Source organism: Amblyomma maculatum, chromosome 9 (assembly GCF_055883805.1).
Source record: "Amblyomma maculatum isolate TAMU_Amacu chromosome 9, ASM5588380v1, whole genome shotgun sequence".
Taxonomy (NCBI): Eukaryota; Metazoa; Arthropoda; class Arachnida; order Ixodida; family Ixodidae; genus Amblyomma; species Amblyomma maculatum.
In genome coordinates this window covers 76,767,022-76,782,243 of record NC_139352.1, presented here as the reverse complement: position 1 = coordinate 76,782,243, position 15,222 = coordinate 76,767,022, and the positions used below count along the sequence as shown (strand labels likewise).

At 43.2% G+C, this 15,222-nt stretch overlaps 1 protein-coding gene across 4 annotated transcripts in view; it reads left to right on the top strand.

The window, feature by feature from the left end:
• E(z) (histone-lysine N-methyltransferase E(z)) overlaps positions 1-15,016 on the top strand; it is a 32,715-nt gene extending 17,699 nt beyond the window's left edge. For 3 of the 4 annotated variants that reach the window (XM_084579093.1, XM_084579090.1, XM_084579091.1), the window contains 9 exons: positions 3,412-3,622; positions 4,416-4,603; positions 5,464-5,725; positions 9,529-9,642; positions 9,863-9,924; positions 9,993-10,088; positions 11,211-11,292; positions 11,412-11,577; positions 13,154-15,016. In XM_084579093.1, the coding sequence (XP_084435219.1) occupies positions 3,412-3,622; positions 4,416-4,603; positions 5,464-5,725; positions 9,529-9,642; positions 9,863-9,924; positions 9,993-10,088; positions 11,211-11,292; positions 11,412-11,577; positions 13,154-13,214 (1,242 nt within the window). In that variant the 3' untranslated portion in view covers positions 13,215-15,016. The remainder of the gene's footprint in view (positions 1-3,411; positions 3,623-4,415; positions 4,604-5,463; positions 5,726-9,528; positions 9,643-9,862; positions 9,925-9,992; positions 10,089-11,210; positions 11,293-11,411; positions 11,578-13,153) is intronic. The other variant, XR_014700733.1, reaches the window with a different exon arrangement.
• Positions 15,017-15,222: the final 206 nt, after the last annotated feature.

The window sequence follows — 15,222 nt, the reverse complement described above, 5'->3', positions numbered from 1 at the left end:
GGAAAGTTGAGGACGTTTGCTTGACGAACACAGGCTAACCATTGAGTATTGGTTTTTCATAGCTGGTAGTAGCTGAAGGAATGTGTGTGCATGCACCGTTCATAGGCTCAAAAGTAAGTTCAGCATTTGTGAGTCGATGATCGCCTGAAATTGATTATTGTTGTTGTTTCTTTTTATCACAATTCCAATTCTCTGTCCTTTGGTTCGTTCAAATAAGTGCGCCACCCAAAAATTTGATTCTAATTGAATGTTATAGCTAGAAGTGAATGACAGGGTCATCCACTTCTAGCTATAACACTGTCACTGCTTTCAAAACAGCATTGCGTTTGACCTGGCTATGAAATGAAGCTAAGTGACATGCCATGCGAAGCACCACCTCCAGGTCCCTCCATGCATGAGTCACTTTGCTTCAATATGCACCTGCATTGAATGTAATGTATCTTGCCTGTACTCACCTATGGGGCTGAAACATGGAGGCTAACCAAGAGAGTTCTACTTAAGTTGAGGACAACCCAGAGGGCTATGGAACGAAAAATGGTAGGGGTAACATTAAAGGCCCACTGTCCACCCTCCGGTCGAAAATATTTTCTTCCCCGGTGACTGTGAGACTTCGCCCCTGGAACGCAAGGCCGCAAAATGTTTTTGAAAAGAGTAACTAATAACGCAGTTACAGCCACCGCAATCACCCGATTCTATCCTGCCTCTCTCCTTCCGTTCCCTCGCAAAGGTTTTTCACTCTCCTGCCCGAGGTCGTCTAGCCTCCGCAATACAAATTCCCCTTCCTCCTCCACGTTTGGCGGGAGGTGGGGCGTGGCTCTCCGCGAGCGCGAAAAAAAAAAAACGGTCGAGGGAGCGGGTGCCGCTGGATTCAGTCTGGCCGTGGCGAGGGGAAAGCACGCTGCGAGCGGTAGACACCCATCCTTCTCCCGTCAGTCAGCGAGACGGACCAATGGACGTCGTTCCCGGTACATACGTCATTATCGGGGCCCGTCGGGCCAGCGCAGGAAGCGGTGAAGCTGGCTTCTCAAAGGAGAGCATGAGGGAGCTTTGAATTGTATTTTCGATGCTTTGCGGCGCGCATGTCGCTGTAGAATTTTGCACAGACTATCTCCGGTACCTGATCGAAACACTGGGCTCCTTTTCTTAAAAGGGCCTTCCCTGGACAGTGGCCCTTTAAGAGATAGAAAGCGTGCAGAGTGGGTCAGAGAAATAACTCGAGTTACCGACATTCTAGTAGAAATTAAGAAGAAATGGACATGGGTAGGACATGTAGTGCGAAGAGAGGATAACCGATGGTCGCTGAGGGTAACAAACTGGATTCAAAGGGAAGGAATGCGTAGCAGGGGGCGGCAGAAAGTTAGGTGGGCGGATGAGATTAAGAAGTTCGCAGGGGTCAAGTGGATGCAGCTAGCACAGAACCGAGTTAAGTGGAGAAATATGGGAGAGGCCTTCGCCCTGCAGTGGGTATAATCAGGCTGATGATGATGATGATGATGAATGTAATGTTGCTTTGAAAGCAGTGACCGTGTTATAGCTAGAAGTGGGTGACCCTGTGCATGCTCTAACACACTTTTGTTAGTATGCACTTGTTGGTTGCATGTAACCATTTTCCTCTGTGTGTTTTTTTGTTATTTGCATTGCCTGAGTGCAACCTTAAAGCCAAAGTGCAAGCCAAATCGTCATGAGCACTAAGGTATAATGTACTGGAACTGAGAAGTGTGTCATGTGCGGTCGGAGAATGGGTCATTTTAGTGATTTAAGCTCGGGTGGCACGAGAGGGCGCTGTGTGTTAGAGGAGTACCATGACATAATTGCAAAACGTAGTGACTCGGCAGAAAATGTTGCACGAGGTGAAATACAGGAGCAGACGGCTTACGTGTTTTCTCTGCTCCTCAAGCAAAGTGGCAGCTGTCCTGTGTTTGCCAGTGCCCTCTATGCCTTTCATTGTTCTGGAAACCATTTCGCCCCCATTGTTCTTCCCAGCTCCAGTACATTATAACCAAGGTAGTTTGCTTCATTACCACGGTTTCGTTTTGGCCAAAACAAATTCCCATCACATCAGCTGCCTGCATCTGCTCGTGGGTGCTTCTAGTGTAGCTGTGACTGTCTTAAGCTGTGTTGTATCGAATGACAGGCAAGCTGTTCAGGATGAGCTTTCAGAAGGTTTCAGGTCAAAAATATTACGTATCGGTAGAAATCATTATGAAAAATGTGATGTGTAAGTTTTGCAGCTCGTTTTACAACAGATAATTTTCTCTAACATGACGTGCTTGGCAAATTTCTCACTTCAATCTGCTATCAACATGCTAAACCTTATGTTGGTATTGCATTATGTTGGTAATGGTTTATATGAAGCGGAAGGCATGCTATTGCATAACCTGAAGCAGCCGTTTACCACACGCTACATCACTGCCCTCAATGAAAATTCTGGTGCTTTACAAATGCACAGGCCAGGCACTTGTCATTGGCATTCCAGGGTTTAAATGGCGCTATCTTTTGCACGCAGAGGCACATTGTTAGATTCAGCAGAGTGAGAAAATTCACGGGCAAAGTTTCCTGGTGAGATTTTTTGGTTGTCCTCTTCAGAGCCACATTGCCGTGGTGTCACTCGTGGTGTTGCTGCTTTCTCACCGACCAGCATGATGGGCCATACCTCTTAAATCTATCGCTTTCTCCCTGTACTCAGTGCTACGACGCCAACGCCGCTTAACCTAAGAAGTCTGGCCTTAAAGAGCTGTTGCTGTCATACTGTAGAATATCCGCGATTGCATTTTGTCTGGTTTTCTTTTATCCACATTGTGTATCTTGTTCTTCTCGTTTGTCGGTCTGATTATGTTGCGACCTTCTACAGTGCAGAGCTGTTTTCGGAAGGATTGTTTATCAAATTGCCTTGCATTGGGGAAAGAAATTTATCAGACAGACAGGAAGATGTATCAGTGGCAGGATTAGAGAGCACGCTATGTCAACTTCGGACAAGTCTGGCACTAATCTCGCGGTGCACTGCAAAGACTGCGTTGTTTGTAGAGACCAAAAATGTCCAGCTGACCTTCACAGTGTTAAGGTTATGAAAGGGATGAAGGATAAGTTAGCAAGAGAAATTTATGAAGCATATGCAATCAGTGATTCTGGAGACCAATGTGTCAGTATGCCTTCAGTAGTATTGTTGAAGAAGGAATTAGAATTTCTGTGTAAACTGGCAGGACGTTAAAGACAAGGAAGAAGTTGGCTGCAGACATGAAGTGAAGGGAGAAGATGTGCGGGTTCTGGTCAATATAGTTGTCAGTGCAGCGTTGTTCTTGTGCTTTGTGTGCTTATGTTTTGTGTTGTTACCTGCTCTGCTGCCTTCTTCTAAGAGATGTGTGACCAACTAGGTCAACGTTCAACTCTATTATTATTCTCCCGTCTTCTCAGGACTGTGTGAAGGTGAAGCTGCAGGCGAAGCTCAAAGAAGAGAGGGAGTCCTCGGAGCAGCGCAAGATGCAGAAGCAGATTTCGGTGGACAGCGGTAACGAAGCCAGCGGGGAAGACAGCAATGACAGCACGCGCACCAACAGCAAGAAGAGTGACACCTCCGACAAGGACCAGGACAATCCAGCTCAGATGACTGTCAACAGCCTGTCAGGTTGGTTGCTCTTTCGCTGCTGGCACTGCTGCACACCTCACATAGTTTACCTTGTGGGAGGATGAGATTGCTTGATATGGGTGCAGTTAAGAAATTTTTTTTATCCCAAGTTATCCCAAATTTTTGCTGGGTATAGTTGACTCGGCCCCTCGATCCAGGAGCAGCAGTCTCTTCTTCATGCGTTGTGCCAGGCTGCACAAGTAGTAGACTTGTAGCTGAATAGAAATAACATGCTATTTATGTCTGCAGCCTCGAATGACTTCGGTTACTTCTACTATTTATGTTTGGGATGAAAATGCGTTTCCCTCTGCAAGCCATATTATCCTTGCTCCTAGGAAAAGTTTGCCTCAGAATTTGGGGCTTTTTTTTCTTATTTTTTTTATAATGCTTTTGCAAGCATTGAATTCTTGAAATTTTGCTATTTCGGTTAAGATCTTCATTCATTGTGTTTACCTCTTTTTTTTGAATTGTGTTTTAGTGTGCCTCAAGAGTAATATATATTTGAGGCAGATATTAGGCATATTTTTGATGGAGTTTTTGAAGCCGCTTCAAGAATAGATTATCTTTGCTGGATTCCAAGGTTTTGTAGCTCAGTAAGAATACGGACAGCGTCTTGACTCCGAACCAGCCCATGGCATGCTTCTATTTTTTGTGCCAGCTGCAATGCTGATGTTTAAGTGAAAAGGCTGCAGTACTTATGCACGATGACCATTAGCCTGGTCTTGATCTATATAATTAACGGTTATTCATCATGCCCTGAATGTGGCAAAGTCGTCCACTTTTTTTTGTGCAGGAAAATCGTTCGAGAGCAAAGCTGCTCGCTTGCTTGCATCACTCGAGCCCGTGGTGCAGCCATCTCAAGAGGAACTCCAAGAAGAGTGGACTGGCGCCGAGCAGTCTCTTTTCCGTGTCCTGTGGAGAGTGTTCTACGGCAACTACTGCGCGCTCGCCACGCTTATCCTCACCAAGACCTGCGCACAGGTGAGCCACCAATTGTTCAGTGTGCAATGCAGCAGCTATACTATGACCAGGCTTGAATCCCACACTCGAAGGGACCAATGGAAATCTCTCGAGTAGCCGCTGTCAACCAGTTGATGTCGGCCTTTCCATCTCTGCGTTGTGTCATTTGTGCTGGGTTTTTCGAGCAATTGCCTACTTACCCTGTCTAGCGGTTTTGTTGAAGCCGATACTTATAAGTCAGCGCTGTGTTTGTGTCCTTCTGGTCTTCGTCCTCGTCCTTCGCGCTGTTTATTCCAAATGTATAGCCAACTAGCCTGCACTTCAACGCTTGATACTTGTTTGGTTCAAGTTTACGCTAAATACGATACATAGCACTTGAAGTTGGTTTTAATAGAGCTCTGTGGTAATGGTAATTAGAGTGGTAACTCCTTTAGAGCCCACACGTGCTCTTTGCTAGCTTTTTGACGAAATTGTTTATTTTAGTGATGACATGTGTTTTTACTACCATGTGACCCATTTTGAGTGCAAATAAGTGAACTGAAAAATGCATTTTGCTTGTTAGCTTCAGGTAAACAGAATTTTCAGCCAGTTTAGTATAGGCGTTTTCCAGTGCTTTTGTCATAGAGATCCAGAGTTAAAAAAAAAAAAAGAACATTTTGACAGTGTGTACGCAAATGCTAAAGCATTCTACTAAAAGGCTTTAAATAGCTGGGAAGCCCAATATTGCACACCAAAATTTTGCGTGGTTCATTATGTGATCTTTGAACATGGCATCTCTTGCTGAGCAGTGAGCCTTGACTTGGTGCACTTTGCTTCGTTTACAGTGCAAATAACAAATAGATTCCATGTGACGTCCTAAAGCTGTGGCCGTGCGCTTTCAGGTGTATGCCTTTGCTCAACGGGAACTTGCGGACCTCCCTCCAGAAGAGCACGTGCATGACAGCACGCCACCGCGCAAGAAGAAGAAGAAGCATCGTCTGTGGTCGATGCATTGCCGCAAGATCCAGCTGAAGAAGGACAGTTCCTCAAACCATGTCTACAACTACACGCCCTGCAACCACCCAGGCCAGGCCTGTGACCAGAACTGTCCATGCGTCATGGCACAGAACTTCTGCGAAAAGTTCTGCCACTGCAACTCGGACTGTAAGCATCCGCTCCAGCATGCCTGTTTTGTAGCTTGGTTGATTCTTCACCTGTAAAGCCATGTAATTGCGAGTGATGCATCGTAACCAGTTAACTTCATTGGCTAGTTTTAGGTGTCATTGCGGTGCAATGAACCTTGTTGAAGCATACTTGTTTAAGTGGTAGTTCCGCTCAAAACGTAGTTACATGAAATCTTCTACTTGGCTTCTGTTCAATGTTGCACATTTGGTGCCTGCCTTTGACGTAGGAGGTTTCATGGCACGTTGGAAGTTGTACACAGCACTTTTAAATGGACCTTGGGAACAGCTTTGTACACTTTTTGTTCTTTGTGAAAATTTATTCCGAGGCCGTTTCTGGCAACTTTAATCTTTTCTGAGTAGCAAAGGACATATTTATTGCAGGGAAAATTATGTTTAAATCTTTTTCCACTTCTTTGCTGAAACTTGTGACATCAGTGTCGAAAAGGACTATGTGATCACTGTCTGGAAGTCAATGGAAGCATAACCTAGCCTCGAAAATCCACATACGAAAAAAAATGGTCTCTACACACCGCAGTTTGCTTTAAAAACTGACCGAAGGGTGGTGACACCTGTAGTTTACTTTTTTCTTGCCCTTTTCTGCCTGATAAAAGCTGATAAAAGCAGCTTATAGAAACTATATGTGTGGCAGAATCACGCCACTAGCCTGCAAAATTCTGAGTCAATGTAGGACTTCAGCTCCACGGGAGGAGCTAATATGGGTACCAGGTCACCAGGGAGTTGAAGGAAACGAGCACGCACACGCTTTGGCCCGAGCTTTTCTTCCCCGGAATCCATCTATGTCCTCCCTTGCCGATTTAGGCTTCCCCTCTCTGTTAACAACATATTCAGAGATATTACAGCATTTGCGCCTTGAAAGGCAGACATTCCTGAAGCCCGCTACAGGTCTTAGTAAATCAGAAGGGTTTCACTTTTGAAGGTTACAAACTATGTCATTTAATAGTCCAGTAACACTTCACGCCATTCAGCCCGAGTTCTTTTCGCGTAGTGCAAATTTTGTGGCCAGAAGGCAAACTTATACCATATGGTAGGGGCTTGTCAACAAAATACCAGTATTGACATACTAAGTCCGCCAATGTGGGAAGGCTGGGAGGCGGCCCTGTCCAGCTCAGACCTCAAGGAACAACGAGCCCTCGTCGAAAGAGCATGGGCAGCGGCTTTTACCAACGATGTCCCGGACTAGGGACCCAATCAGCCTTCCTTTAATCTAAGCCAATGTGGCTTTCAATAAATGTTTTCATCATCATCATCATCATCATCAGCAGCAGCAGCATCCTCACTGTTTTGCTTAAAGCTGCACCCTGCGCTTTTGAAGCTCTAGACCTTTACCATTCACACAATAGAATTCTTGAGTCATTCAGAGAACCTTGCGCATCACATGAATTATTTGCCCTTTTCTGGTGGGCAGTGATGATGGCCGTTGATGCCACATTATTTTGTAGTTTCTTGTACTGCATCAAGCCAGCATGCAAAGGACACTAAAATAAGGGAGGTTTAAACAAATGCATAAAGATCTTCGAAGGACGAATTAAGGAGAATTTTGGAAAATTTAATTGAACCTCGCAACAAAGCTCATGACCTGCCTATTCTTGAATCACCAGAGTCATGCTCTATATTTTGTTTTCATGATCCGTTGTCATGGTACAAAGAGATTTGTGGCTAGGAGCTTAATCCACAGCACAGATTTCATACATTTGTATTAAATACGCTTTGCCAAGTGATACAAATGTACATAGTACATTTTATTACGGACATGACATGTTTCACCCATAATGTGAGCACATCTGTTATTCCCTAAAACATGCACTGGCTCTGAAGAGAGAGAGGGAAAGCAACGTTGATAATTTGATTCCCACTGCTGCGAATTCGAGACTCATTGTTTGCATGTTGTGTACTCATTACTGCATGGAGCTTCCACATAGTGTTTGATGTCAGCATGTTCCCAGTTGGCAGCACTTTCTAACCAAAATATTTGGTGTCACTATCACTTTGAGGGGGTTGTGTGATGTGCTGTGTAAAGCACTAAATACTTTTGCCTGCTTATCTCCTTGCCCTCACCAACACTGTTCAGTGGTACCTAATGTTTTTTATCTCACCTAAGCAGCCTTCTCTTGCTGCTTGTAATGTTCATGCACAGCAGCAGCTTTTCTCACATGCGCTTTCGGGTCCTGCAACTTCTAGGGGCATACTGCCAAGAGCTGCTATTGCTTCCGCTGCAGACAGTGGTTTTAACACAAAGGCTGCAGACGAGAAAGCCGCCAATGTCACATTAAATGTGGATTGGCTGAGTAGGTTTGCGACATCATGCCCCTCGCATGAATCAGATTTTACGTTAACGTCACAGATCACGTGGTGGTTAGGAGAGCGGGGGGGGGGGGGGGGGGTGACATTACATAGAAGTTCAAAGAACATCTTTGGCATTAAATTAATTGCACAGGGAAGAAAATTTATCGATTACTGGAACATGGGGGTCAAACTTGGGTCCCTGTGTTGCGAAGCAAATGGCAGTCAACAGTCGACAGTGATAGAGGGAGGCAGTAGGGTTGGCAAAGCATTGTATAAAGAAACATAAGTGCGAAGAGGTTCCCAGGATGGACAATTAATGGTTTGCTAATGGGTTTCACAGGAAAGGAAAGGCGCAGTATTAGTCACACTTTCTTAGTGGACACGTGAACTTCACCATAAGGGAGTAAAGCAGCAGAGTAAAGTAGTCCTTCGTAGTGGAGGACTACGAAGTAAATTTTGACCAATCTTTAACATCGCAATCGAAATGCAGCTGCCGGCGGTCGGATTCGAACCTGGGTACCCCGGTACAGTAGTCGGGCATCTTAACCGCTGTACCACCGTGGCATTCAGGATAATTTTGACCACTTGGAGATCGTTAACATGCACTGATATCACACAGCACAGGCACTCCTGTGTGTTGCACCTCCATCAAAACGTATCCACTGTGGTTGGGTTTTCACCTGGAACTCCAGTTCATATCAGGTTTGAACGTGACCATGGCGGTCACGTTTGGATGGATGTTGCAGAATGAATTCGACTATTTAAACAGCTCTTCCTGTAATAGATACCCTCCCTCACCAATAGGCTACTAAGCTCAGCTTGAAATGCAAATCTTGAGTGCATGCTTTAAGGGTAGTTTGGACTGTATTATTTAATTAATAACTTGATGTAATGTCTTGAGTACAGCATCACTAAAGGCTGCATGCGCAAATTTCTGCTTATATGGCACGAGAGTTTTAAATAAATACTGGATTACTGCGTGTTTATAAAAAGTTCAGCATGCAATCTAGTAACAAATAAATGTATTTATTTAAAACTCATGTAGGAGGGTGTAGCAACTTCCAGCCAGCCTTCAGCAACTTATGTCTCACTTTATGTCTACGTTGCTGAAAAAACAGGAGAGTATTTGTTGGATTAAAAATTGTATAGTGTCTGTGCCTTGTAACTGGAGCGAGGCCACTTCTGGGTGGTCTTTCACACAACTTATACTAGTTAGGTAGAATGGGCTTTGGCCCATTCTGTTTTCAATTTAGCGACATACCATTTCTTCAATTTTAGTAGCGCTAACAAATTTTTTTTTCTGCCTTTTGAATGTGTGTTCATGAAACATAATGCAGGGGTAGTTCTCTTTCCTCGAGTCCTTCATAATTATTGCATTAGAGTACCCAAGATAGCTTCGGAATACAGTGTTCTGTGGTGATGCATTAGTGTGGCATTGTAGCATCTAACCAAAGTTCTGGCCACCTGGTGTGCTTGCAGGCCAGCAGAGGTTTCCAGGGTGTCGCTGCAAGGCGCAGTGCAACACCAAGCAGTGTCCGTGCTACCTGGCTGTTCGGGAGTGTGACCCTGACCTGTGCCAAACCTGTGGGGCTGGTATGTTCACAAAGCTCCTTCTTTGTGCCTCGTTCCTAGTTGAATTTGATGATGAGATCACAGCTGCAGAGTTGCCAGTAGTAATGCACCACAAAACAGTACTAATTGGCAGCTTTGCAACTGGTGTTTGTTTTCTTACAGCCTAATTTTTATTGCTTCCATAAGTGCCTGGGCAAACATAATAGAAGCCACCATTCTTTGTTTTGTTTTTTCAACACAGACCAATATGACGTTCAGAACATTTCCTGCAAGAATGTGAGCGTTCAGAGGGGCCTCAGGAAGGTGAGAGTCAGAGTCACCCATCTTTGGATTGTGCACAGTTCGAACAACCAGCTTTGGATTTCTTTCAGCACCTGCTGCTGGCTCCATCTGACGTTGCTGGCTGGGGCATATTCCTGAAGGACACAGCTCAGAAAAATGAGTTCATATCTGAGTACTGTGGAGAGGTAAGCAGTGTCATTCAGTGCACAGTTTTTCACTTTGAAGAATCGTAGTTTGGGGCTGTGTTGTAGTGCAGTACGAAGGCTAGCAGCGCTTGCAATGAATATGACATTGAGCTTTTAACGTGATAGCCTTTTAATATGAGCTTCTAACATGATGAAGTAAGTAAAACTTTTTGTGGGCTAGTTGGTCATTACGATGTGAAAAAATTCAGTGCAAGTGAAGTAGCCTGAAAGTGAAAAGAAGTGTCAGGAAAGAGCGCTGATTTGGTTGTCAGTCAGCGCTCTTTCCCGTCCCTTCTTTTCGCTTTTGGGCTACTCCATTTGCGCTGAATTTGTTCACATTTTAACGTGATGGCCTGCTTAATCTGGCCTACCTACCTGCTCTCTTAAGCTAACGGCTCCATTCTGCAAAAAGTCTGGTGTTGTCGGCATTATGAGTGAAAAATCACGTTCGTGGTTCTGGTGGTAGTTGGCTGGTCACATTGCTGAGCATTGATTCTTGGATGGATTGTGTGACGTAATGAGGCCACATGTATCGAGTGTGCCAATTAGCATATTTGACTTAATGGTGGCACAAATTAAGGGTTTAGGTGAGCAGAGATTGTACCCGCTGCAGTGGTGCAATGGTTAAGGTGCTCGGCTGCTGTGGCCAAGGATTCGGCATCGAATCCTGGCCAGAACCGGGTGTTGCTACCATTTCCGGTTCTTTCGTTTCTGCCAATCAGACGACTCGAGGCAAGGAAGATGGCGACACGAGCGATACTAGACAGTTTTGATAATCAATGTTGTTTATCAATTTATTAGCCTTTCCTTATTTTTCGACAGTACTTGTTGCCATATGCGAAGTAATTATCTAGAAGATTTATCAGAGCATGATACTATATTCATTCTATTTATAGCTGGTGAACAAAACGTATCTTAATATGTGAAAGCTGGAAGGCTTTTTTTTTTGTTGCGGGGTGACTAGTAAGAGTTCTAAATTCATCACATTTTAATCTTTAATGCGCTAAGCGAGAGTGTGAGAATTCGCTCATTGTGTGCTGTTGTTTCACTGTCTTTGCTCTTTCATCAAATAGTTTTGTAAAGGTTACACGACTAATTTGGTTTTTGAACGAAAATTTCCAGATAATCTCCCAGGACGAAGCTGATCGTCGGGGAAAAGTGTACGACAAGTACATGTGCAGCTTTCTGTTCAACCTGAACAATGGTAAGAGTGATCTTAGCGTGTTGCTCTCTCCTCCTATTTAAGTGTGGCCTACAAACATCCGCAGTAGAGTCTGTTTCACTTTTTCATTCTCGTCCTGTCTGCCATTTCTTTCTGCGTAGATTTTGTTGTGGATGCCACTCGTAAAGGCAACAAGATTCGATTTGCCAACCATTCCATCAACCCAAACTGCTATGCCAAAGTGATGATGGTGAACGGAGACCATCGAATCGGCATTTTCGCTAAGCGGCACATTCAGTCAGGCGAGGAACTGTTCTTCGATTACAGGTGAGTGCAGTCTCTTGCTTCCTGCGCGCTTATCACATCTCGTGTAAAAGAGGATGGCACCTGAAGTGGGATTGTGTAAGTGAATCTGTTGGTAGACAAGTACTAAACCTTAATTAGTACTTGTAAACCTTAAACCAGTTTATTACAGTACATATTTTAATTTGAGCTGCCTCTCAAGAGAGGGAAAACAGCGAAAGTCTTTGTGAATGCGAACTGGGGGCATAAAAAAATGAAAGATCAAATCGTTAGGTCCAGAAGCCTTACTTACTTTCTCCAATTTTCTTGCCAGACAACACCTGCCACACTTTAGTTCCAGATGCTGAGCAGAGAAAAACACTTTCACTCTCCTATATCTTACTGCATGCCTTCTGTCCTGCAGTGGCCGCATCAGCGGCTGCCATTTGCTACGGTTCGATCCCTATTTTGGTTATTGGCCTAGGGACTCGCAATTTACGTGTTATTCTTGAATCCAGGCCAACTCATTGGTTTGTGTACTGTTTTTTAAAAAATGGCATCGGCATTAGGTTCAGGTGCTGTACATTCGGGATGAACAGGTAGAGGCGGCAGAAATGGCAGTCCTGTCTCCACGATAATTTCTGCAGAAACGAGCACCTCAGCAATGTTTCTCAGAAAATGACACGTTTTCGTGTGCATTATGTATCATCTTTACATTGACTAGACTTGTGGCTACTTTATGCTTCAACGCTGACTAGGCACTTTCATGCTCAGTGTCTTGTTTTCAATTTCTGTGCTCAGGCGATTTATAGTGATGAGAGGCTGGTCTTTAAAGATATTCAGACTTTATTATCGTCTATTTCTGCTATTGTCAAGTTCTTCATGATCCTAATTTTGCACATGTGTTTTAACTAGTGCATGCTTGCAGCATTTTCTAAACTGGCTGCTCTTTGTCCTAGTTCAGTTTTTATTTAGCTTCGATATTAGCAAGAAAATGTGGGCCTTCTTGCTTACTGCAGGGTTCTTGTGTGGTGCACAAGTTCAGTATTGATGTGAAATGTGTGTGGGTCTCCAGAACTGACTTTAAGCTGAGATTAATGAAGAATAACTTCCTAACGGAACCTGGTCTGAAATTTCACCAGAGAAACTGAACAGTTGTTGATAGTAAAATTGCCCCACATGTAAACTGCGCTATTGTCATGTATATGTCTGATTTTAGGTTGACAGAAATACTTTCTTAAGAAACTTATGCTCTAAGTGATTGAGAAAGATTCTGTGATTGCAAGAAGTAGCTTTTCTTTGTTGGTTATTGGGTATTTGTTGGTTATGTCATTTCTTGGTTTGAATTTTTCCTTGTAAAGGCATGCTTATGCGATAAATAAGGCTATGATAGCATTGATTAAAGAATTTTTATTGTGATCTATCTTTAAAGGACTACCTTTAAATTCTTGCAAGCTCAAGGGCTTGCAAGTTCCAGTTGTGCTAGTTGAGTCGTGTGTGATAGTCACATTTCAATTTGCTTCATCTTTTACCAGAAAAAAATATGCTGTGAAAAAATAATGTTGTAGAACCGTTTGTTAATTACCGAGCACTAAGATGGTTACCAATTTTTGTTTTGCAGATATGGACCTACGGAACAGCTGAAATTTGTTGGCATTGAACGAGAATTGGAAATTTTGTGATGGCTTCTGGCGTTCTGTCATAAGCAGTAGTGCTGTGTGGATTTTGAAGTGTTAGTAGTGTGTACATTTTTCTTTCTCCAACTTGTTTACTGTGAGTGACAAAGAAAGAATCATACTTTCCGCTTCAGTTAGAGCACTACAATATCCACATGGTTTCTTCGACATAACTGACCGTTACCTTCCTTCATTTGTTTACAAAGCCTGTCATTACTCTCTTTTCCTTGTTCAGTGTAAATAGTTGTGCTAACTTTGGTCACTAAATACTTGTCAAGTGGACCAATGTTTGCACTTTCTGGCACATTTACAACAGCCACTGGTTTTGGAATTGCTACTTTTGCACGTTCTTGTTGTGTGTTCTCTTTTGGCTGTACTCAACACTGCCAGCATTTCATCGCACAATAAATGCACTGGCCATCATTTACTTCACTGCTGTGGGAGAGTGGAGAAGGCAGCCACGTAGCAAAGCATATGGTCTCTTTACCTTGCATAGCAAACCCAGAAGGGTTGTTGAAATCAAGAGTAGAAGTGTTAAAAACATGACAGTTAATTGCCAGCAGCGTTGCTTTGAGCGAGACTAGGCAGGGCCATGACCTTGATGGCTGGACATGGAACAGAGCACTGTGCACGCATCTTGGCAATGGACTGCATCGTAGAGGGTGAAGTGAAGATGTAGGGAGATTTTTTGTGATTCTTTTACAGCAAAGCTATGCAAAAGCAGTTCTTGCACAAACCTTCGAAGGGCATGCAGCAGTTTCAAAGCCTCTTTGCAACACAATGAATAGCGATGGCACTGTGACGTCAAATGTGACACATTGTCACACAGCGTTGCGCAGCTGTCTTGATATTGTTGATCTTTTGTTCAGTGCTACTAAGTCATTGTAGTGCATTCATCAGAGGCACCTGAGCTCCCATCCTTCAGAAGGTGGTGCTTAAGATATGTCAAGGTTTATTGCCATTGTTCTGACAGAGACTAGTGACCCTTTTCGACATGGCACTGCACACTGTTTTTCATACACAAGGCTCAACTTGCAAGGGAAACGGAGAAATGTACTGTGGCAGCGGTTCCCATTTAGTGTTAAGGGCCACATGCTTTAAAGGTAGACTGGGCTCTTGGAAATTTTTTCTTTTCTTTTTGGACTAAATGCAATGAAAATGCTGTCATAATCTGCTTTTGTGTCAATTTCAAATATGTAAACAATTTTCCAGTATGTCAATTAGTTTTCAACATATTAGACACTTTCACTGCTTTGCAAAAACAATAGGAAAGAAAATACCGATAGATTGCATGAAATACGATAAATGCAATGTTGAAAGCAGTTTTCTGATTAAGCCAGTATTAGTTATTTTACAACTAGTTGAATATCAATGTAGGGAGGACTCATTAACAAGATTAAATTGGAGTGCACAAAAAAAATTAGCTAGCACAAATTGAGATATCTGTTCTCAACATTGTATACTTTAATCGCATAGCCAGCATGCTGTATTAAGAATTATTTTTTTATCTCCTACCATATGCAACGATATTGTAAACTAGCACAGTAAAAAAATGTTTTGAGAAAACAAAGATAAGATTTATTCAGTTTGTTTGCATCTTATAAAGTGGAATTGACCACCCAGGAAGTGATTACTTGATCAATATGTAGGTGCACTGTACATTTCCAAAATGTCTTTTTTTTTTGTTGTTTTTTGCCATTTTCAGACCCTGAAGAGTCGTATCTCCCCTTAATACTACAGTGCTGATGAACTTAACATGCATTTCACATAAGGTACAAATGCTGTCTAACAATAAACATTTGAATTGATTTCCATCCTCATAGGAATAAAAAAAACTGCCAGCTCCAGCTGGCAATGTTCATTTTCACTTACTGTCACATCAGTATGTGTTTGGTGAGCCTGAAAAAGTATACTAGCCTGTAGAAATATTGGGTTCCATACCTAGTTTGGGAAAAGCGGTGTCACAGAAAATTGAACAGCATTAATAACAATATCCCCCCAAATACCCATGAGC